The sequence below is a fragment of the Haematobia irritans genome, chromosome 3 (genome assembly GCF_050003625.1).
Source record: "Haematobia irritans isolate KBUSLIRL chromosome 3, ASM5000362v1, whole genome shotgun sequence".
In the NCBI taxonomy this organism is placed as follows: domain Eukaryota; kingdom Metazoa; phylum Arthropoda; class Insecta; order Diptera; family Muscidae; genus Haematobia; species Haematobia irritans.
This window is the reverse complement of record NC_134399.1, coordinates 197,358,474-197,381,953: the sequence shown is the minus strand read 5'-3', so window position 1 is coordinate 197,381,953 and position 23,480 is coordinate 197,358,474. Positions and strand designations below refer to the sequence as shown.

The window sequence follows — 23,480 nt, the reverse complement described above, 5'->3', positions numbered from 1 at the left end:
TTACGTTTCGTAAAGCCGGCAGAGAACTGAACTGGTTGGCGCCGACGCAAACTGTATGATATTTGAGAGAAGCGCCGAGAAAAACGGCATGATATTAGAGAAATTTTCCTCATGACTGCCACCTACTGACGCAGTTTCGCTTTACAGTTTCGGCCTCTTGTCTTTTTATTCTCTCTGGTGCAAGTTCAAAAATGAATTTTTCCAATGAGTGAAAGATTGGAACCATATTCACTAGAGTCTCCTGTTGTTCATATTCTACGTCTGAAGTGAGACATCTTTAGGAAATTTACACTTTGCTAATAATGAACACAGCCTATAATAGACAAAGTCGGCATTGTGAATGGAACTCAATATGAAGACCTATTGTGATTGAATAACAAAATATTAACAGCTGTTCGTTGCAGCAGCATCATTTCATTTTGTAACATTTATTCAATTAAACTCTTTGAAAAAATGGCATTTAGCAGTTTAATTGTTAAAACACAGCTTCAACAGAGTTTGCGACATCAGGTTCCTCTCATTTTGAGTAGACGGCATGGACATACGATACGAGGAAAACCACCCGGTGTAGCAAAAACACTTGAACAACGTTTGCAAGGTAACGTGTGGTGGTGTTGTAATCATTAGGGCACCCACATTGAAATAATTTTTTCGACCTTTTTAGAGCAAAATAAAGTCGATCCTGAATTGACCGCTCGTGTAAATATTGGCTTGCCCAAATTGAAACAACCTCGATCAGAAGTTTTTAAAAATCGATGGAATCATATCAAAGCACAACGTGCCAACAGCGAGTTGGAGAAGAAGGCAAGAAGTCAACAAAGTATGTATGAAAATGATGGTCAATACCTTCGAACGTGTTCAATATTGGTTTCATTAGAATCGTAACCTAATATTACAATCCATTACCGACTGAATGACAAAGCTAGGGAACTTCCTATCTTACAGTCGCCTTTGTGCGCTCACCGGAAGATAACATATTGTTCTTATTGTAGGCCTCTTAGTGGTTTTTAGCTAAATCTTCAGAACAAAAACATATTCCAATGGAGGGTCTCCAATCCTTTGGTAAGGAGAAACTCCTTCCATTAACACCGATAAGTGGAACAGAATAACATTTTGTTGAAGCTTCTGCTTCTAAAAAATTATTTTTGCTTTAGTTTACAAATTTTAGATAAGCCTGATAAATTTTGGTATCCGATTACCGTGAAACCTCTGAAATGTGGACACTCACGGTCGTCTAAATTTTGTCCACATTTACGAGGTGTCCACTTATGAGAGAAGGTCAAAATGTGTTAATAAAGTAAACGTCCCCAGACAACTGTCCACGTTTGGGAGGTGTCCGATTTTCAAAGTTTTAAGTATATGGGTCTTTTTTTACAGTTGCCCAAAACAAAAAAGTTTCAAAAAAAAGTAGTTTGGATCCCCAATTTGTGATCCGGAAGTAGTGCAAACTGGGATCATCTCCAATGAATTTTACGTGGGCCTGTCATAAGACGGAAATACTTCACTTTTGGATCATTTGCATTGCTTCAGAAGTTGTGCCTTGGAAGTTCATTTGGATAGAGAAATTAAAAAAAAAAAACTATAAAGCAATTTTTTCCAATTTCACTTTTTATTTTTATCAGTATTTTTATTACACTTTTATTTTCTTAGTATCTAATTTTTACAAATTCAAAAACTTCTTCCACCGGGGGTTGAACCTGGGTCTATTGGCACCATAACAGAACGCCTTAGCACATTCAGCCACAAACGTCATTGAGCACGATGCATCAAAACGCCTATTCAAATGTTTGTGATATGAACCACGAAATTAATTGATCCAATTATTTTATTAATTGAAATGTCTTCAAACACAGAAATTATCACAATGGACTGAATAGTCTAAGTGAGCCTGAATCTTAATCGGGCTGCCACTTTAACCTAACACAGAAATTAATTGATCCAATTAAAATTTTGATTTATACTATTAATTATATGACATTCTAACAACTTCCTGAGATGTTCTTTATTATTATGAATGAAAGAAAAAAACGCTCGTTCAACTTTCACTACACAAAAAAAAAAAAAAAATAAAATAAAATAAAAAAAAAATTCTGATTCAATCACGAAATTAATTGATCCAATTAATTTATTAATTGAAATGTCTTCAATCACAGAAATTAATTGATCCAATTAAAATTTTTAATTTATACTATTAATTTTTGTGATTGATTTTTGTTTCAATTAAAAAATGTGTTTAATCAATTATAATTTTAATTGAATATTTTTTAAAACTATTAAAATTTTAATTGGAAACATTTTTGGGAATTTTTTTTTGTGTACCGGCAATTTTTTATTAAATATTTTTCTAAAAAAATATTTTTTATGTTATACATCGTTTGTTTTTTTTTTCGGCATATATTTTTTATATAAATATATTTTTCCCTTTAAAAATCAACCAAAAATTAAAAATTATCGTAATTAAAACTTGGTCAAAAGGACTGCAACGGAAGTGGAAACTAATTGATGGGGAGCCACCGTGGTGCAATGGTTAGCATGCCCGCCTTGCATACACAAGGTCGTGGGTTCGATTCCTGCTTCGACCGAACACCAAAAAGTTTTTCGGCGGTGGATTATCCCAACTCAGTAATGCTGGTGACATTTCTGAGTGTTTCAAAGCTTCTCCAAGTGGTTTCACTGAAATGTGGAACGCCGTTCGGACTCGGCTATAAAAATGGGGTCCCTTGTCATTGATCTTAACATGGAATCGGGCAGCACTCAGTGATAAGAGAGAAGTTCACCAAAGTGGTATCACAATGGACTGAATAGTCTAAGTGAGCCTGATACATCGGGCTGTCACCTAACCAAACCAAACCAATGGAGGAATCCGGGATGCGCTTTAAAAGAAATGTTTGTGGAACAGTTTCCAATTTTTTTTTGCTGGGTGCGTTTATGAAAACGTTGGCTTGTGATGTTGATGGATTTTGAAATAAGGTGAAAATGTCAATAAGTTTTCAAATAGGTGACAGTGTGGAAGTCAAACGACTTGTTAATAATCGCGACGACTTTTTAATATTGTATAATGTCGAGAAGTCTACTACTTGTGTCCATCGCGGTATGTATGACTAAATGCGTTGAGGGCAGTCGTAAGAGCGTGATGTAGATCAAAGTGCCGAGAGACTGCAAAATTTAAGATTTTTATGTCGCCATCAGTTCTCGTTTTTGGCCAAATTATTGCTGCATATTATTAGATATATTGTTCAAAGTCAATTTTTAATTATTTAAACTCTTTAGAAGAACCATGATATTTGTCTAGCTGCCATCCGATTTCGAAAATATTACTCTAGTCCCGAATTTTGAAATTTTCTATACAATTTTTTTCTTTTTAGTGCTAATCGATTTAAATGAAGTGGAAAAAGATTACAATGATACAACACGTGGATATGATTTACGTATCATTGCCGATCACTATGGGATATTTGAAGATCTCTTTGGAGCAGCATATTTTGTGCCAAGAGTTAATTTGAATATACGTGTAAGTTTACTTTTGCTTTTACAATAGCACCAGCTTACAACATCTTTCTTCTTGTTATCTGTTTTAGTATCAAGCTAACGAGGATACCTTAGTTCCTGTATACAATGGTAATATAATTAAACCTTTGGAAGCCAGACATGTACCATTGGTGTCTTTCGATGGAACCAGTGATCCAATAACTGGAAAACAACAAAAAGGAGATTCCTATTGGACTCTAGTAGCTACAAATCCGGATGGACATTTTACCCAAAGCAATAAGGAATATGTTCATTGGTTTGTGTAAGTGTAAAAAGAGATTTTGGTTCTTATAAATACCAACAAATTTGTATTACACATTTTCATCATTTAAACGTCTCTCTAATTTCTAGATCAAATATACCAAATGGCGATGTACAAAAGGGTGATGTCATTGTAAATTACTTAGCTCCATTTCCACCCAAAGGCATAGGATATCAGCGTTTCGTTTTCGTTCTTTACAAGCAAAATAAAAAACTTGATTTTAGTTCGATGAAATTAGCTGATGCAGATTATGTGAATTTGGAAAAACGAACATTTAAAACATATGACTTCTATCGTCAATATCAAGATGACATTACACCAGCTGGTTTGGCTTTCTATCAAACGGATTATGATAAATCATTGACCGAATTTTATCACAATGTTTTAAGTAAGATAAACATAGAGTATTTTATAGTTTATGCAAAAAACCATTTTTTTTTTCTTTGTTTAGATTTGAAGGAACCCATTTTCGAATATGATTTCCCAGAACCATATCTAGCAGACCAGAAATTCTTCCCCCTACGTCAAGCCTTCAATCTGTATATGGATCGCCATCGTGATATCAAACAGGTTAATAAAGAATTTTTGGAACGTAAGCTGGCTAAAACTCATCCGTTTGAAGGACCAGAAAAACCATTACTTTATCCCAATGCCCATCCCATTAAGAATAAGCCATCATGGTTGCGCACAGAAATTCGAAAGGAACGTTTGAAAATTGGTCGTATTAATGACTATTGAACAGAAACGATAAGATCATTGTGTTAAATGTTTGTTAAACAATTTTAGGTGCAAATAAAAAAACACAGAAAAATTTAATTTTAACGCGAGTCTAGAAGACGAAATGAAAGCATGAGGAAATATTGAATTAAACGTTTAATAACATAAAAAACCAACCGGGGCCGAGTAAAGCCGTGCCAAGCCAATTATGTGATATCCTAAACCATTGTTGATTTTAAAACCTACAGATGTTAGTAGGCAGCCTATTAGACTTATAAGGATGCTGTAGCTGAAGGGGTGACAACTTAAAAAAATGTTCGGAGTGCCACCATCATGCCGCTATTAAAATATCGTAAGATTGAAGTTTGTGTTGGGTCGAATTTCATGGCTAACTTAAGTTTGTATGTGAGCTAGGGATATAAAATGAAAAGCCTACTGTTCTAATTCTACTTTTTGAAATTTTCTAATTCGCTTAATCGACTTTTTGTTATTTTTGAAAAGCGACGTTTAATGTTGACCAAAATAGAGAACCTTTTCGTAAACGCAGTATTGCGCTGCATGTACTGAGCAACACATTCAAGCGTCATGTGTTCAGCAACACTGCAAGCGTCAAATGTGCTAAAAAAACAACAAGCAAGCATATGTTGCGCAAACCTAGCAAAAAAAAAACGCAGTATTGAAATGGCTGATGCAGAGAAGTAAGTATTAAATGTTTAAATTATTTTTGTTTCATACGTTATTTTAACTTCTTTGAACAATCTTTGGAACAAATCTACTTTAGCAAAAGTACAAAAAAAAAAAACAAAAAAAAATTTGGGGGTAGAAGGTATTTTAAAGATGATGTAAAATGTCGGAAGAGGGTAGTTTTCGAGATATCGACCCATGAAAATTGGCGTATAACAGGTTGGCTGATAAGTCCCCGGTCTGACACATAGATGGCGTCGCTAGTAGAGGTGATTACCGACGAAAACATCAAAAAATCCACAAATTGATTTTGAATGACCTTAAAATGAAGTTGATCGAGATAGCAGAGGCCTTAAAGATATCAAAGGAATGTGTTGGTCATATCATTCATCAATATTTGGATATGCGGAAGTTCTGTGCAAAATGGGTGCCGCGCGAGCTCACATTTGACCAAAAACAACAACGTGTTGATGATTCTGAGCGGTGTTTGCAGTTAACTCGTAATACACCCGAGTTTTTCCGTCGATATGTGACAATGGATGAAACATGGCTCCATCACTACACTCCTGAGCCCAATCGACAGTCGGCTGAGTGGACAGCGACCGGTGAACCGTCTCCGAAGCGTGGAAAGACTCAAAAGTCCGCTGGCAAAGTAATGGCCTCTGTTTTTTAGGATGCGCATGGAATATTTTTTATCGATTATCATGAAAATGGAAAAACCATCAACAGTGACTATTATATGGCGTTATTGGAGCGTTTGAAGGTCGAAATCGCGGCAAAACGGCCGCATATGAAGAAGAAAAAAGTGTTGTTCCACCAAGACAACGCACCGTGCCACAATTGAGAACGATGGCAAAAATTCATGAATTTGGCTTCGAATTGCTTCCCCACCCACCGTATTCTCCAGATCCGGCCTACAGCGACTTTTTTTGTTCTCAGACCTCAAAAGGATACTCGCAGGGAAAAAATTTGGCTGCAATGAAGAGGTGATCGCCGAAACTGAGGCCTATTTTGAGGCAAAACCGAAGGAGTACTACCAAAATGGTATCAAAAAATTGGAAAAAATTTGGCTGCAATGAAGAGGTGATCGCCGAAACTGAGGCCTGTTTTGAGGCAAAACCGAAGGAGTACTACCAAAATGGTATCAAAAAATTGGAAGGTCGTTATAATCGTTGTATCGCTCTTGAAGGGAACTATGTTGAATAATAAAAACGAATTTTGACAAAAAATGTGTTTTTCTTTGTTAGACCGGGTACTTATCAGCCAGCCTGATAGGTGGGAGGACTTCGGACGGAGATTAAGACTTTCTTCTATTGGGTCTAAAGTGGGCTAACGCGAACCCAAAGTGGACAGGGGCTAACGCGAACCCAAAGGGACTTTTACCTATGGACAGAGTCCAAAGTGGGCCAATGTGAACCCAAAGGAGTATAGGTGGCCGGCCTTCGCCCGGGCTTTGAGATTTTCTCCTATGGACAGAGTACAAAGTGGCCTAACGCGAACCCAGGGCCTGATTATGAAGTTTTTTTATATGTATTCTAAATATATTTTAGGATGGTTATGTGTCATGGGTACTAAATCCATTATACATGATAATGAAAACTTTAGGGGCTTGTAACTCCGAAAATAAGTCTTTCCCACAAGAAGTAGTCTTTACATTTTGTGTATAGAATCGTAAAGTCTGTACGCTGGCTACAAATTGGACCAATCGGATAACTTATACTAAAGTAGATTATCGTCCGGTTATTGTTTTACTTTAAACTAGTGTTGGGCATTATAGTTCAGTGTAGTGATCGCTCAATTCAGCTCTTTTTCCGATCAACGAACTAATTCGGTCCGTTAGTTCATTAGTCCATTTTCGGTCAGTGACCCGAAATGGAAGAAAGCAACAACAGAAGTTGTTGTTGCTTTCTTTCAGTTTATTATAAATGGAATATAATAGCCTTGCGTTGATTTATTCATCCCAAAAAATACTTGCGAAAAGAATCCCGAACAGCTTATGTGCAAAAAAGATCGATAAAGGCAGAAAATTGTCCAATTATTATTAAGAAAGCGAAAATAACTGAGCGACCAAACTCATACAATGTGCTTAGCTAGCTAAACTGACATGGTGAACGGAAAAGAACGATAGATGTGAACTAGTTCAGTTTGCTCATTTCAGTGAACCGTTCAATTGAGATAGTTCGTTCGCGAACTACCTAACTCTACATTAAACTATACCAAACTTTTGGAATTCTTCGTATCTCCCTACAAATCTGTTGCAGTAAGAAATTGTGCTTTTTATACATCAGAAGTCTTTTTTTCTCTAAATACGTAACATAGTTTTGACCATGGCTTTGACTCACTTAAAAAAATCATTTAATTCACAAATTAAATATTTTTTTTATACATTTTTCCATTAGTGCTGTTTTTGCATTTTAAATTGCAAACAAAATATGCAACAAAAAAGCATCTGAATCAGGAAAAGCTGCGCAAAAATCTCAAAGTTGTGCAGCAGTTGCAGCGCAACATTACGTTTCCGAATAGTCCCAGACTTCAAGAAAAAATCGTCGTAGGATAAAAAGTTTGCCAATGTCGATTTTAAAAATTATTCTAAACAGGATAATATTTACAAATCGCGGTAATGTGAAAATTTATTTGGCTTAACCGTAGCTCAAATATAGAAGTATAAAAAGTCGATCTTTCCAAATTTTGAAAATGTCGAATGTCGACTTTTCCAAATTTGATTCTGACAACAATCTCTGTTGTGAGCGTAAATTTGATCATTAACGTTACGCATGAATATGAGCAGAGTGAGTGGGCTCTTCATCTATGTTTCATCAAATTACTCTGACTACAAGGAACATTTTCAATTCCAAATGATTTTTAGCGCACTTTCAATTTAATTTTATAAAAGATTTTGCTTACCTTAAAATCGCAAAATAAAAATAACATAAGCCTTATATATTTGATATATTTAAAATTTTTATTAAATTTAATGCATGTTGGTAATGAATATTTGATTTTAAAAACAATGTTTGTTTTAATACAATGATTGTTAAATTAATACAATATATATTTGGCACAACTTTTAGCTCGATCTTTTAAGAACGAAAATTCTTATAAAAAATTGTTTAACATTAATAAATAGAAACAAAAAAGATGATAACAATAATAAATAGGAAATTTATTTTACAAAACATTTTAACTAAAAAAATTGTACGGAAAAAAATTATACAGGGTTCTCTAAGATAAAATCTTCGTACATTTTCTTCGATGTCATAATGACCTGTAATAATTGGATATCACCCGGTTTACAAACTGAAGTACATTTGTTGTTCTGGTTTTGTTTTTGGTTATTTAAAATTTAAAGGAATTAAGCGTATTTCTTAAGTTTTATATTCTACGTATTATTGTGGCTTATTCAATAACAGATAGGTCAAGTTTAATCGCTACAACTTGACCTATGTTTCAGCTTTTCCATAGGATCCTACTGGAGGCCGGTACATAGACGGTAGACTTAATACCTGAGGCAAATTGAAAGCATATTTACGTTTGTCTATACTCTTGAAGACATTGTCCATGCGACAACCTTCACTACGCATTGTATTTAAGATTTGTGGAACACTTTTAGCTGGCAATTGGAATTCCTGGACTAAAACACGACATTGTTCCAAAGTCACTGCCATTCCTGTACGATCTTTGGCACTCTTGCATGAGGTGAATCGTAGACCGGACATTAAGCGGCAGGCGTCTTCAACCAAATGTAATATTTTAACATTTTTCGAAACATTCGACTTGAGCTGATCTTCCAGAAAATTCAAAATATTCAACAACATTTGTGGAGCTGGCATGTGAGGTTCATGTTTACTGGGTGTTTCTGGTAGCGTCAAGGGTAATTTGCGGAAACGTGTATAATACTGTTTAAGTCGTACAAAATTATCCCAATTTGAACGATGTTGTTCTCTTGTGCGTCCCATAGCTTCGGCCAATGTGGCCTTTTCATTGATGCCTATATTAAAGAAGACTGGGGTAACTTTGAAGTTTACTGTGTGCTTGGTGGGCAGCAGAGCGTAGACATGTTCGGGTACAGGAAGATAGACGGTAATGGCTTGTCGAGAACCCGTTATGCGAGGTGTTGGTATAGATTTTTGATCATGACTAGGAAGAGAAGAAAAATATATGGAAAAATCGATTTTGGTTTTTTCTTGGGTTTTACTTACCCTGAACTTCGTACTAATTCAAAATCTACTCCCAATAGATCTTCAATAGCTATGCACATATCTCCCCACATATCAATTTCGCTGCCATGTAATGACAGTAATCCCTCAAAGTAGGCTAGAGGTCCTAAATCACAGAGAATTCTTATGAAATTTCCTGTAATTTCAGTACCCCATAATTTTGCCATCAAAGCTGTGATCAATGCTGTCAGCGATTGTGAGAAACATACATCTCGTCGATACATAGTTTCCAAATTTATACTTATCCTATTCATGTCCTGTTGTAAACGCTGTACCGAATGCATTAATCGAGCTGTCTTTAATAGACCATCCATGGCATGACGCAGCTTACGCATAGATGGCCTCAATTCCGAGGCCCAGTCTGTTGTGAGTGATAAATCAAGACCTGCAAAATAAAAATAATAAAAATAATTAAGATTTTCGTAAAAAAGGAAACATCATAAAAGTTTGTGGTATCAGGTGACATCCACGATTGCCACTCGAGCCAAAAATAATCTATCAAAAGTTTGAGAAAATTTTAGCAAAAAACTACCAAACAAAACAAATCTTCTATAGAAAATGTTATTTCTATATACGGTACAATTTTGCCAAAATTTTATTTCTATGTACAATTTTCTTAAAAATTTATTTCTATAGAAAATTTCGACAAAATTTTATTTCCATACAAATTTTCTTCAAAATTTTATTTCTATAATTTTTTTTTTGAAAATTTTATTTCTAAAGTAAATTTGTGCTATCGTGTAAACCTTTTTTCGGAAGGTTCAAGTGTGGTTCACTTTTGGGTTTAGTGAACTGCCTGAATTTATTCTGATAATTGATTGATAGTTTTGCTGCAAGTAGAGGATGCTGATGAGGAATGTGGTAATTCCCAAACGTGCGTCCATCCAACCATCTTGCAGTCTATAGGGCTTTGCCAAAATAAATTTGATAAACATTCTTTTCCTCTATTGGTTAAGCTACACTTGTAGTTTAGTCCATGCATGGTTTTAAGCTGAAATCAAAAACAACAACAAAAAATTTTATTTCTATAGAAGATTTTGTCAAAATTTTATTTCTATAGAAGATTTTGTCAAAATTTTATTTCTATAGAAAATTTTGACAAAATTTGATTTCTATAGAAAATTTTGTCAAAATTTGATTTCTATAGAAAATTTTGTCAAAACTTGATTTCTATAGAAAATTTTAACAAAATTTTATTTCTATAGAAAATTTTGACAATTTTTTCGACAAAATTTTATTTCTAAGAAAATTTTCTCAAAATTTTATTTCTATAGAAAATTTTTTCAAAATTTTATTTCTATAGAAAATTTTGACAAAATTTTATTTCTATAGAAAATTTTGACAAAATTTTATTTCTATAGAAAATTTTGTTAAAATTTTATTTCTATAGAAAAATTTGTCAAAATTTTAATTCTATAGATAATTTTGTCAAAATTTTATTTCTATTGAAAATTTTGTCAAAATTTTATTTCTATAGAAGATTTTGTCAAAATTCTATTTCTATAGAAAATTTTGTCAAAATTTTATTTCTATAGAAAATTTTGTCAAAATTTGATTTCTAAAGAAAATTTTGTCAAAATTTTATTTCTATAGAAAATTTTGTCAAAATTTTATTTCTATAGAAAATGTTGTCAACATTTTATTTCTATAGAAAATTTTATTTCTATAGAAAATTTTGTCAAAACTTGATTTCTATAGAAAATTTTGACAATTTTTTTTTTTATTTCTATAGAAAATTTTGTCAAAATTTTATTTCTATGGGAAATTTTGTCAAAATTTTATTTCTATAGGAAATTTTGTCAGTTTTATTTCTATAGGAAATTTTGTCAAAATTTTATTTCTATAGGAAATTTTGTTAAAATTTTATTTCATCTAATTATACAATTATTTTTCGAGCTTTATGGACAGATATAGATTAAGGAACATGGTTAATAGTGCCATTGAAAAGAAAACGCCAGATACAAATCTATACACGCCTGGACTGTACATGTTTCGGTTCGGGCGAATGAACCTTTCCACAGCCTTTAGTATAGATCTGGCTGGGAGAGATAACGCAATTTTGGGCCCTTTATGCTAACTCCTAATGGAGAAAACATTTGGGAATTTTCCTCTTACAAATTGAATCATCTTTTCTCCCACTGTACATCATCTTTTCATATAACTTACAAGTCCCTTAATCTTATTTTTATTTCGTTTTTGTTACATAGTAACGCAACAACACGAAATTTATTTTTAGAAAGCTAATTTGTTAGAATTCACCTAAGTGGTGAACAGTCGAACAATGCTTATTGTTTCTACAGTCAACTACAACAACATGTGACAACTTACAGAAACTGGTTTCCAGGATACAACAACAATTCTAACGCGTACATTGGTCGTGTTTTTCCTTGTTTTACGACGGGCTCATCGTTGGCTCAGGCTAACATGAAATATAATATTTTATTTCTATAGAAAATTTTGTCAAAATTTTATTTCTATAGAAAATTTTGTCAAAATTTTATTTCTATAGAAAATTTTGTCAAAATTTTATTTCTATAGAAAATTTTGGCAAAATTTTATTTCTATAGAAAATTTTATCAAAATTTTATTTCTATAGAAAATTTTGTCAAAATTTTATTTCTATAGAAAATTTTGTCAAAATTTTATTTCTATAGAAAATTTTGTCAAAATTTTATTTCTATAGAAAATTTTGTCAAAATTTTATTTCTATAGAAAATTTTGTCAAAATTTTATTTCTATAGAAAATTTTGTCAAAATTTTATTTCTATAGAAAATTTTCTCAAAATTTTATTTCTATAGAAAATTTTCTCAAAATTTTATTTCTATAGAAAATTTTCTCAAAATTTTATTTCTATAGAAAATTTTCTCAAAATTTTATTTCTATAGAAAATTTTGGCAAAATTTTATTTCTATAGAAAATTTTATCAAAATTTTATTTTTATAGAAAATTTTGTCAAAATTTTATTTCTATAGAAAATTTTGTCAAAATTTTATTTCTATAGAAAATTTTGTCAAAATTTTATTTCTATAGAAAATTTTGTCAAAATTTTATTTCTATAGAAAATTTTGTCAAAATTTTATTTCTATAGAAAATTTTGTCAAAATTTTATTTCTATAGAAAATTTTGTCAAAATTTTATTTCTATAGAAAATTTTCTCAAAATTTTATTTCTATAGAAAATTTTCTCAAAATTTTATTTCTATAGAAAATTTTCTCAAAATTTTATTTCTATAGAAAATTTTCTCAAAATGTTATTTCTATAAAAAATTTTCTCAAAATTTTATTTCTATAGAAAATTTTGTCAAAATTTTATTTCTAGAAATTTATTTCAAACAATAAATTTTTAATCAAACTAAACACACAAACCCCCATTTTCAGGAAGCTCCGTTTGTGCTACGTTAGCTAACGAACTTTTAAACCGTTCTATGGACACGTCTGTTACATTGTCTATATATTCCATATGCCAGTTAGGAACTTAACTGCTAAAAATTTTTCAGTTAAAGTTAACCGGAGAGAAGATATTTCGTTTTTACTTTGTGTTAACTGGGAGTTAAAGTCTAACGGAGATACATGAAAATGGCCGAAAGACGGATAACAAAGTAAATAGATTAATTGATATAATTAACGTTTTAATCAAGATAAAAGCATTAAGTTAATTAAGTCAATGATTGAACATTTTTAATTAAAAAATTAATTGATACAATTGACTTTTTAATCAAACTCGGAAGACTAAATCAGTTCTTTCTTTTTAATTTTTAAATAGAAATTTATTTCAAACAATCAATTTTTTAATCAAACTAAACACACAAAGACAGATAACAAAGTAATTGAAAATAGTCACGTTTTAATTGAATCAATTACAAAATTAATTGATATTTTCAAATCAAATCAATTAATTTGTTAATCAAATATTTTTATGCTTAATTAAAACTGTGATTGATACTATCATTTTCGTGATTGAAGACATTTCAATTAAAAAGATAAAGTTAATAGATCAATTAATTTCGCTATTGTATTACAATTTTTTTTGTGTGTGGCACAATTTTGCCAAAATTTTGTTTCTATAGAAAATTCTCTCAAAAATTTATTTCTATATATAATTTTGTCAAAATTTTATATCTATAGAAATTTTTTTTTTCAATTTTTTTTTTTATAGAAAATTTGAAGATTTATTTGTTTCGTCTTATATAAATATATAAAATACTTACCATCTGTGAATTTATTTCCCTTCTTAGCTGCCATATTTTCCAATGTGGGTTGGGTTAAATCCAAATTTAAACCATTACTATTGCCATTTGGAGAACTACCCTCAAGATTAGAATCTTGTTGAAGTGGGCCATTGTCATAACATGTATTCGTTTCGGAATTCCCATTATCGAGAACATCTGGTACTGGATTATTACTAAAGCCAGATCTCTTGATAGATCCTTTTGGATGACGTAATCGAATAGCTGGTGAACCAGTACGACCACAAAGAAACTTTATTTTACTGACCAAACACATTACACTAGCCTCTATGTTCAGCTGTGTCAAATCCAATGGTTCTGGTTCTTCGGTAGGCCTATAATAATTCGCCGAAGGAGATGTACTCATCATTTTGGTGTCCAAGAAACGAGCATTATGTGTGGCTAAAATTGAGCATTTCGATGTTTCATAATCGTTAAAATTACTGGGTATGGAAGTCCTATAGGAAGTATTATGTATGGGTTTAGCCGCTGTCGTAGCCATAGGTAATTGCAAAGTTTGACTAGCAGTTATTGTTTCATCCAAATCAATTAATTTAAGGGAAGAATTCATTAGGTCTTCATCGTCGTCTATATGTTCATCGCTTTCATTGAAATAGGGCTCCCTGAAATTAGAGTCTGCCGCAATATAGGCTGGTAGGGATTGGTATGTGGCCTCCTCTTCTGTCATTTCTGATTTTAGTTTGGATGAGATATTTCTCCCCGCCGCCGCAACCGCCTTACTTTGTAAGTGCTCATTGTAAGCCTTTACGGTATGCTGCAAATTGTGAATGGCATCTATGTCCAAGGTAAGTGAAGGTGAAGATCGTAATTGCGTTAAACTATTCGATCGTATTAGCCTGTTATGAGTTGTGGGAGTTCTGGCACGAGGCCATAAATCAGGAGGAGCCATAATAGGCGTAGCAAAATCTTCCAATTCTGGTGATTTTAAATCCAAGTCATTTAATTGTTGGGTAATTTTTCTGAAGGGAGACATAGGCTGCAAATAAAGAAGATAAGATTACAAGAGAGAAAAACGTCTTCAGAATGTAAAACTAAAGATATGAAGTCTTTTGTTCATAAACTTTTCGCGTCTTTCTTACCATTAATACATTATCGGGTTCCTCGATTATTCGATGTTGTTCTATAAATGAAAATGCTTCCTCTACCAGACTAGGTTCCCAAATATTTAATAGGGTTTTAGTTTTCGCAACCATTTCATTGCACAATGGCATCATTCCTTTGGGATTTTTTGTTTTTGCCAGCGTCAAAAGCTGAGACATTATTTCGACAATTTCTTTACGCAAATGTTTAATAGCTTGAACAGCATCATTGGAAGCTATAACTTTACAATTGTTACTAGCTTCAAATTTCGAAGGTGATTCTTTGGTATCTTGTAAAAGTCTGAAATGAAAGATTATGATTTTAAATAATTGAAAATTAAGAGCGAAGTCAGCTTACTTTATGAGACCTCCAGTTTTCTTTTTCAAACCTCCATGTCGGGTAAAAGCTCCCACGGTTACTATATCCAATACCGCGGAACGATTAAGGGAATCATTTTGTACCCACATACGTTGTAAATGTAAATTTACTGGTATAAATTCTAGTGATTCATCTGTTTTCACTGAAGATCTTTTGAAAAATGGTCCTGGGAATATACGTAAAACAAAATTAATTAATTACGTTTAAAAGAAAATTGCTTAATATATATATATTTTTTTGTGGAATTTCATTTACCTTCCTCTTTTGTAATTTGTTGTAAATTCTGTTTTGCCTGTGAGTAATCTTTCAGCAGCTTTAAATGTTTGTCCAACAAATCTATTTGTCTACGTCTCCATTCTCCACCCAACTCACCCATACCAGAGATCTCTTGTAGTAATTCTTTTTCTCGTGTTATCCAAATTGATCTATGGATTTTAGAAAGTAGTTTTGAATGCTGGTCAATATCAAAAATATTTCATCTTACAATAATTGTTGTGGTATATTAAAACATAATTTGGATTCCATCATTGTCTCATGAACGCTGATATCAGCTCCTATGCTAGAATTCAGGCGATAGGTGTGGATCTGAAAATATTATTAGGGGAACACAAACCAATAAGCGATACGTATTATAACAGAGGACGAATAGGCTATGTTAACGAAGATAAGACCCCTTTACTGTAGGTGACAGTGTAGGTGTATTGTTGAAGCTCCAGAACCAACCAAAAGTATACGAATTAACTGTGATCAACAAAACCCACAGGCGAACAACCATACCTACACAGAAAAAATATCACCAAAAATTATCCAATTAAAATTGTAATTCCATTTTAAAAAATATTCTACTAACAATTTAATTGATTCAACAAATTTTTTTAATTGAAACAAAAATTAATCACAAAACAATTATAGTATCAATTAATCCTTCAATTGACTTTGGTGATTGTCACTATCATTTTTGTGATTGAATACATTTCAATTAAAAATTAATTCAATTAAATTCGTGATTGAAGACAAAAATTTTTTTTTTTAATATTCTACTAAAAATTTAATTGGTTCAACAAATTTTTTTAATTGAAAAAAAATTAATCACAAAACAATTATAGTATCAATTAATCTTTCAATTGACTTTCAATTGATTGTCACTATCATTTTTGTGATTGAAGAAATTTCAATTAAAAATTAATTCAATTAATTTCGTGATTGAAGACAAAAAATATTTTTTTTCTGTGTATGGACATTGCATCGATCAACAAGTTAACTAATCTAGCAACAGTTGTCCCAAAATCCAGACGCGATATTAATTTGAAACAGTGCGTCCACATCAGCCACTATGGTCCCCATAATCAAGACTCGACGTTAATTGGAAACAATGCGTCCACGCCAACCACTATTGTCCCTATAATCGAGACAAGCCACTGACCAATGCGTCGTAGGAACCACTATCGTCTAGCCAAAACCGTAACGTGACAGTGAATAGCATTCAGTGTGCCCAACCGCCACCATTGACCGGGAGTAACACACAGATGGGCAACATTGCCTATGTGGTCCGCTTGTTGCACATCGCCCTGACCCAGAGACGCTGACACGACTTCTGACCGACAGATTTCCCCCAGCCTGTCGTCCGCATCTCCGTGGTCCCGATTGCCTGTTGGCGTTCTCGTATATAGCGTCCTAAATAGCCCCGAACCCTATAGGAAAGATGTGCACTGTGTTTGCATAACTGGACCCAATGTTGCCAGTATTTTTTTTTTGCTCTTCTCCCCAAATTAGGACGCTTTCGTTCCCAAAAATACCCAATTTATCTCAAAAATTCTCACAAAAATCCCCAATAAAATTTTAACAAATTTTTATGAAAAAAAGAATAAAGAAATAGGCTCTGCGGTAGAATATCGGTAATTAAATATTTATTTCTAAATACTCAAGTAATAAAATTGGGTTGTAGATAAATACGAAGGTGAACCATCTTCACATTTCTATATTTATGGGATATATTGTCCAAATCAGTGATGAACACTGCTTCGAGCAGTGTTGGCAGGGAAAATTTTCGGTTTACCCGTACAAGGACAAAAAAAGTTCCTTAATTTCCCTTATATACCCAAAAAAATTTTCGCTACAGTTTCCCCTACAATATTTTTCGTTAAATTTAAATAAAATTTGTCGTCTTTTTTTTTTTATTCAACCAAAATAAGATTCAACAAAAATTAATTCAACCCCGCGAAGTTTAGAAACGTGTATGCAGGGATTATTGAGTAAATTATTATATATACTATTAGATAAATTAATTAACAAATATGATATTTAGCTACAATATTTTTTTTGTATTTTTTATATACCTTTTTATTTTCTTCTTTCGTCTGAAAACGTTCCGTATCTCGACGTTTTCAGACTTAAAACATATATTACGTAAAATAAATTTGTATTACCACCACGGTTGTTGGTAAATCAAATCTCTAGGAAAGAGTTTATATACAAATAAAATTTTGGAAAAAGTTTCTATAAAAAACATTGTTTGAGAACAATTTCTATAGAAATAAAATGTTGACAACATTTTCTATGGAAATAAAATTTTGACAAATTTTTTATGGAAATAAAATTTTGACAAAATTTTCTATGGAAATAAAAATTTGACAAAATTTTCTATGGAAATAAAACTTTGACAAAATTTTCTATGGAAATAAAATTTTGACAAAAATTTCTATGGAGATAAAATTTTGACAAAATTTTCCATAGTAATAAAATTTTGATAAAATTTTCTATAGAAATAAAATTTTGACAAAATTTTCTATAAAAATAAAATTTGGACAAAATTTTCTATAGAAATAAAATTTTGACAAAATTTTCTATAAAAATAAAATGTCTAAATTTTCTATAGAATTAAAATTTTGACAAAATTTTCTATAGTAATAAAATTTTGATAAAATTTTCTATAGAAATAAAATTTTGACAAAATTTTCTATAAAAATAAAATTTGGAAAAAAATTTCTATAGAAATAAAATTTGGACAAAATTTTCTATAGGTTGGTAGATTTGTAGTAAAATTTTCTTGAAATTTTGGTAGATTTTTTTTGGCACGTGTGATAACCGTGGTTACCACACGTTGTTAAAGATCAAGCCTTGCCGGCTTCCAAAAATATCACCAAATATTTCCAATTAAAAAGTTGATTGAAGTTGAAAAATTTTTCAATTAATAAATTTATTTAAATTAATAAATATTGATACAATTAACTTTTTAATCAAGATAGAAGCATTAAATTAATTAAGTCAATGATTGAAAATTTTTACATTTTTAATTAAAAAATTAATTGATGCAATTAACTTTTTAATCAAAGACTAAGACACTTAAAAAAGTAATGGATTTTTTTTTATTTTTAAATAAAAATTTATTTCAAACAATCAATTTTTAATCCAACTAAAAACACAAATTCAGATAAGAATGTAACTGGAAATAGTCACGTTTTTAATTCAAGAGTTTTGCAATCAACATCAATTAAATTTTTAATTGCAAAATTATAAAAATAATAAGAAATTAATTGAAATTTTCAAATAAAATCAATTAATTCTTTAATCAAATATTTTGTTGTGCCCAATTAAAACTGTGATTGATACCATCATTTTCGTGATTGAAGACATTTCAATTAAAAAATTAATTGGATCAATTAATTTCGTGATTGAATTAAAAAAAAATTGTGTGTAGTCCAAATGCTTCATTAGCATCCTTTTGCATTTTTAATAATGTAGAAATAAACAGAATTTCATGAAAACCATTATTGCGCAAACCTGATCTATTATACTGAACGGATTTCGAAAATACCCCCACACATATCCCCAAATTTATGGAAATTTCCAACCAAATCCCCAAGTTCTCAACTCAAAATGTTCGTCCCCATCCACGAAAAAAATATCCCCAATTTGTGGGAAAATCCCCAACCGCTGGCAAGACTGCCTGGACCATCATCCTTGTCTCTAGATAAGTTTGAGAATAGTTCACTTAATTGAGACTTTTAATGAACATGCACCTCAAATACCCAAACCTACTATGTCTTTTCTGTCACTCGAAGAAACAAATTTCCTGTGATATCCCCGGCCCCGCGAGTATGCTTTAGCCTACGGAGGAAAACCTGCCGTTACAGTGCCAAGTGCTACGTAGACTATTAAAATTTAATGTGTTACCCTCCTTTTGAAGCTTAGTCCAAACTGTGTTTGCTGTTCGCGTTACACTGTGAAGTGTTGCTGCAATATGTTTCAATTTTCAAAAAAAAAGCCAGATATCTTAAAAAGCCAATAAAAGAAAGCATACTTAAATGCCACAAAAAACACTTACCCTTGGATTTGCAAATACCCTTTGTATGCTGCCTTGAAATGGTACAAACAATTTTACCCCTAATTTTGGTGGCAAGGATTGTGTGCGACGATGTCCTTTAGTTTGTTGCTCAAACACCTGTGTGGTTGAACGTGGGGGTGGCTGCAATTGTTTATCCGTATCGGGTGCCCAAGAAGCAATATTAATGAAACCACAATCGCCATGAACTGAACGCAAGGGTAGACGAAAACGGGTGGCATCCTATTACAATGAATAAAAACAAAAGACGTGGGTCAATATTCATAAAGTCAAAGAGAATATTAAAAAAATAAATCTCGAAATTAAATCAAAGACCTATATAAACTATATACCTGTATAGCTCCCAATACAACTTCTGCATATCCCAAAGGTACCGATGTCTGTGAAACCTTTTCTCGTACATCATAAACTGTAAATCTCAATGGAGTATCAGCGGTAAAACCATCACTCTGCCTAAAAATCAATGTGCATACAAATTGTGGATTTGTGGTATTTTCAATAATCTCTGTACGAGCATAATCATGCCAGATAATATCTTCACCGGCCATTAAAATTCCACATACTACACGAGGACAGGGTAATCGGCCATTATCCGAACATGGTAAATTATCACAGGATAGAGCCGATTCACACAATGGTATCTCAGAGAGATCTATGGAAAAAATAAAATCGAAAAAATAAGAAATATTTGTATTAATTTTTAATTAAAAAATTTACCTTTTTATGTACAGAGTGGGGTTAATGAAAAATACATTTGTGTTTTTTGTTAAATTACAAAACAATGAATAATTTTTATTAGCAATCAAATTCTTTTGTGGGGGAGTGGGAAAATTTTACAAAATTAAGAAGAAAAATAACAATAAAAAAATATAATATAATCTCCTAAAACAATTCAGACTTTTTTCATATTTCCATTTTTATAGATTTCATATATTTAATCTTAGCTTATAGCCATTTTATAAATGATTAATTATGGTATGTTAAACATTTCAAAATCGGTGGAAATAAAAATAATAAAATTATAGTACTTAACTTACATTGTACATAAAACAACCAAACCTATCTTCTTCCTTTATATATAACTTAAGTTATTTTGTACAAAACATTTTCGAAAGAAAAAATTGCATGGCATATGTATTTTTGTGTTAGAGATTATTATGAGTGTTATGGTGCAGATATTTTTAATATGTAATGAAAAAAAAATTTTAATTAATATTAAATGGAAGAAATCGAAATATTTTTTTTTGTATTTGCGATTATCGCAAAAATAATAGAGACGTTGAGCAATACTAAAAAATAAAACGTAAGACCCTATTACAAATTTTTATTAGGAATTTTTTACGAATTTTTATTAGAAAAAATTATGCTAAACCAAACTTTTGAGAAAATGCTAGAATCTTTATAATTTTTAAAATTTCTATGTCTTATCAATCCATGAGGAAAAAAAATGTGGTCTACACAGAAAAAAAAAAATATCACCAAAATATTTTCAATTAAAAAGTTGATTGAAGTTGAAAAAGTTTTCAATTAAAAAATTAATTGATCCAATCAAACTAATTTTTTAAACCTATCTATGGATATATCTGTCATCTTGTCTATGCATTCTATATGCCAGTTAGGAGCTGCTGGAAATTTTTCAGTTAAAGTTAACTGGAGAAAAGATATTTGCAATTTACTTTCCGTTAACTGACAGTTAAAGCCTAACGGAGCTACATGAAAATGGCCGTAAATCAGTTAAACAAATGATTGAGTTTATTTAAATTTTTAATTAAAAATTGAATTGAAACAATATTTTTTTTAATCAAACTAAAATCTCTAACCCCCATTTTCATGAAGCTCCGTTAGTGTCCCGTTCGTTAACGCACTTTTAAATCGTGCTATGGACATATCTGTCATCTTGCCTATATATTCCATATTGCAGTTAGGAGCTTAACTGCTGAAAATGTTTCAGTTATAATTAACCGGAGAGAGGATATTTGCATTTTATTTTCTGTTAACTGGCTGGTCATTGCACTCCTATAATCTCTATCTTCTCTTTTAAGAAATTCGAAAATAAATTTTAATAAATAATGTAAAATTAAAATTCGGAGAATTTGTACATATTTGTTGACAAAATGTACATAAATTAAAATAATAATATGTGAAAGAAAAATATGGATGGAAAAATACCAAATCGAAATTTGCATAAAAACTCTAGATTCTTCAAATAATAATCTCCAACACCAAAATACCCTCTTCCATTAAAATTCGTACATAAAAATAATCATAAAAACAAAACAAAACACCAACTAAAATTGTATAAGATCACCTTCTTCGACTTTTGTAGCAGCAGCCTTAGTAGTCGTTGCAACATTTAAATCCAATAAACCCGTCATTAGTGTAGCATCGTTAGCTGTTGGACACAGGGGTAAACCTTTTTCAATGCGATTACCCATGGCTAAAGCAATTTGTTCTTCCAAATATTGAATTTGACGATTTAAGTAAGAATATGAAGCCAATTGTATGCTTTTAACCCAATCCAAACGTTCTTGGGCTGTGCGTGTAGATATTCGTTGGGGTAAACTGCCTTCAAATTCTGACATAAACACAAAAAACAGACGTAAGGATAATTAAATAAAAATTTATGAGCTTGGGATACACATACCTAATATGAAAACAAAACCATCGAATTCTCTTTGTTCATTTCGTATTAAAGGTCGACAATTTTCCAACACCAAAACTCCTACAGGTGACGAATATGGATCGTGATCTTTCAAATAGAATAAAAGATTACCTCGTAATTTACACCAGCGAGGATAGTTAACTGTAAAATGAGAATAAATATATTTATTGATCAAATAAATTTAAATCTATTAAAAATATGCAATTTAAAATTGGTGACATTCTACAAGGTTTTTTAGTTTCTAAAGCCATTTGAATTTTTGATTTTTTCCGCATTGAAATATGTTAGTCTATAGAATTATTTTAAAACTACAAAAAAGTGAGCAGTTGGGAAAATACCAGAGGATTGCTTTTGTACTTGCAAGAAGTGAGAAATTTTTAGTTGCTAAGCTTTGCAGAGAAGAGTGTTTATAATTTTCAATATGTTTTACCTATTGAATTTTAGAAGTTTTATGCAAAAGTATTTTTATATTCCCGGAGCCGGTGACATGGATAAATAAATTTAATACATAGTATATTATTAAATAGAATTTTAATGTTTATATCAGGTGCAAGTATTCGAGTGTTATGTCAATTGTTTGAATTTAATCTAATTTGTAATTTTATATCAGATATGAGTAAATCTTCGAATAAACATCGCCTTGGTCTAGATTTTACTAACATCCTGGACTTTAAAATATTTTGTTATTTAATTTTGTCACATCGCTTTGTTCTAAAGAACATAAAAAAATCACATGAACATTTTATTACGAGGGTTGTCTTTTAATTAATAAATATTAATAATCGAAAATCGCTTTATTGTTTTTCAAAATGTTCCCCATTAAAATCTATACAATTCCCAATTCCCGAAACACTTTTGCCACACTGATAGAGGTATCTCCAAAAATGCATTCTGAACCATCAACCGATTCGAAAAAACCGGTGTCGAAAAAAGGTTGATCTTTCCTTTTGTTGTTTTCGTACGGGCAAAAAAGAAAAAATCGGAGTTTAGTCAGGACTATAAGTCGGATGACCCATCAAATCGATGTTTTGAGTACTCAAAAATGCTTTTAAGCCGATGTTTGAGAGTTCGCATTCTCGTGGTGAAGTGTGATCCGTTTTGGGCGTTTGGATTTCCTGATTTCTTGGAAGACAACTGCCTAACAAATGCTTGTGTACCACTGTGAAGTCCGATGACCCATTAAATCGATATTTTGAGTACTCAAAAATGCTTTTGTTTGAACCGATGTTTGAGAGTTCGCATTGTCGTGGTGAAGAGTGATCCGTTTTGGGCGTTTGGGTTTCCTGATTTCTTTGAAGACAACTGCCAAACAATGTGAACTGACTGTTCTGCGTTTTTCTAGTGGTACGATTGCGACATGTCC

At 31.5% G+C, this 23,480-nt stretch overlaps 2 protein-coding genes across 2 annotated transcripts in view; one reads left to right on the top strand and one right to left on the bottom strand.

Annotated features, from left to right (window-relative positions):
* Positions 1-374: 374 nt before the first annotated feature.
* Positions 375-4,606, top strand: mRpL38 (mitochondrial ribosomal protein L38). The gene is made up of 6 exons (XM_075301351.1): positions 375-598; positions 665-820; positions 3,366-3,511; positions 3,579-3,790; positions 3,880-4,178; positions 4,242-4,606. The coding sequence occupies exons 1-6, from the start codon at positions 454-456 to the stop codon at positions 4,526-4,528; spliced, it is 1,245 nt and encodes a 414-aa protein (XP_075157466.1). The 5' UTR covers positions 375-453; the 3' UTR covers positions 4,529-4,606.
* A 3,521-nt stretch (positions 4,607-8,127) lies between these two features.
* LOC142230719 (inositol polyphosphate-4-phosphatase type I A) overlaps positions 8,128-23,480 on the bottom strand; it is a 33,894-nt gene continuing 18,541 nt past the window's right edge. Inside the window, exons 3-13 of the mRNA XM_075301350.1 lie at positions 22,100-22,258; positions 21,764-22,030; positions 19,788-20,107; positions 19,438-19,677; positions 15,598-15,698; positions 15,369-15,538; positions 15,093-15,279; positions 14,735-15,035; positions 13,617-14,631; positions 9,391-9,793; positions 8,128-9,328 (exon numbers count right to left, since the gene is read on the bottom strand). Of these exons, the coding sequence (XP_075157465.1) occupies positions 8,632-9,328; positions 9,391-9,793; positions 13,617-14,631; positions 14,735-15,035; positions 15,093-15,279; positions 15,369-15,538; positions 15,598-15,698; positions 19,438-19,677; positions 19,788-20,107; positions 21,764-22,030; positions 22,100-22,258 (3,860 nt within the window). The 3' untranslated portion in view covers positions 8,128-8,631. The remainder of the gene's footprint in view (positions 9,329-9,390; positions 9,794-13,616; positions 14,632-14,734; positions 15,036-15,092; positions 15,280-15,368; positions 15,539-15,597; positions 15,699-19,437; positions 19,678-19,787; positions 20,108-21,763; positions 22,031-22,099; positions 22,259-23,480) is intronic.

Bases quoted from the DNA above. Each gene is read 5' to 3' on its own strand.
- mRpL38 (XM_075301351.1), top strand. From the start codon at position 454: ATGGCATTTAGCAGTTTAATTGTTAAAACACAGCTTCAACAGAGTTTG. The intron at 3,512-3,578 runs GTAAGTTTACTT...TATCTGTTTTAG, and splicing joins GAGTTAATTTGAATATACGT to TATCAAGCTAACGAGGATAC. The intron at 3,791-3,879 runs GTAAGTGTAAAA...TCTAATTTCTAG, and splicing joins GAATATGTTCATTGGTTTGT to ATCAAATATACCAAATGGCG.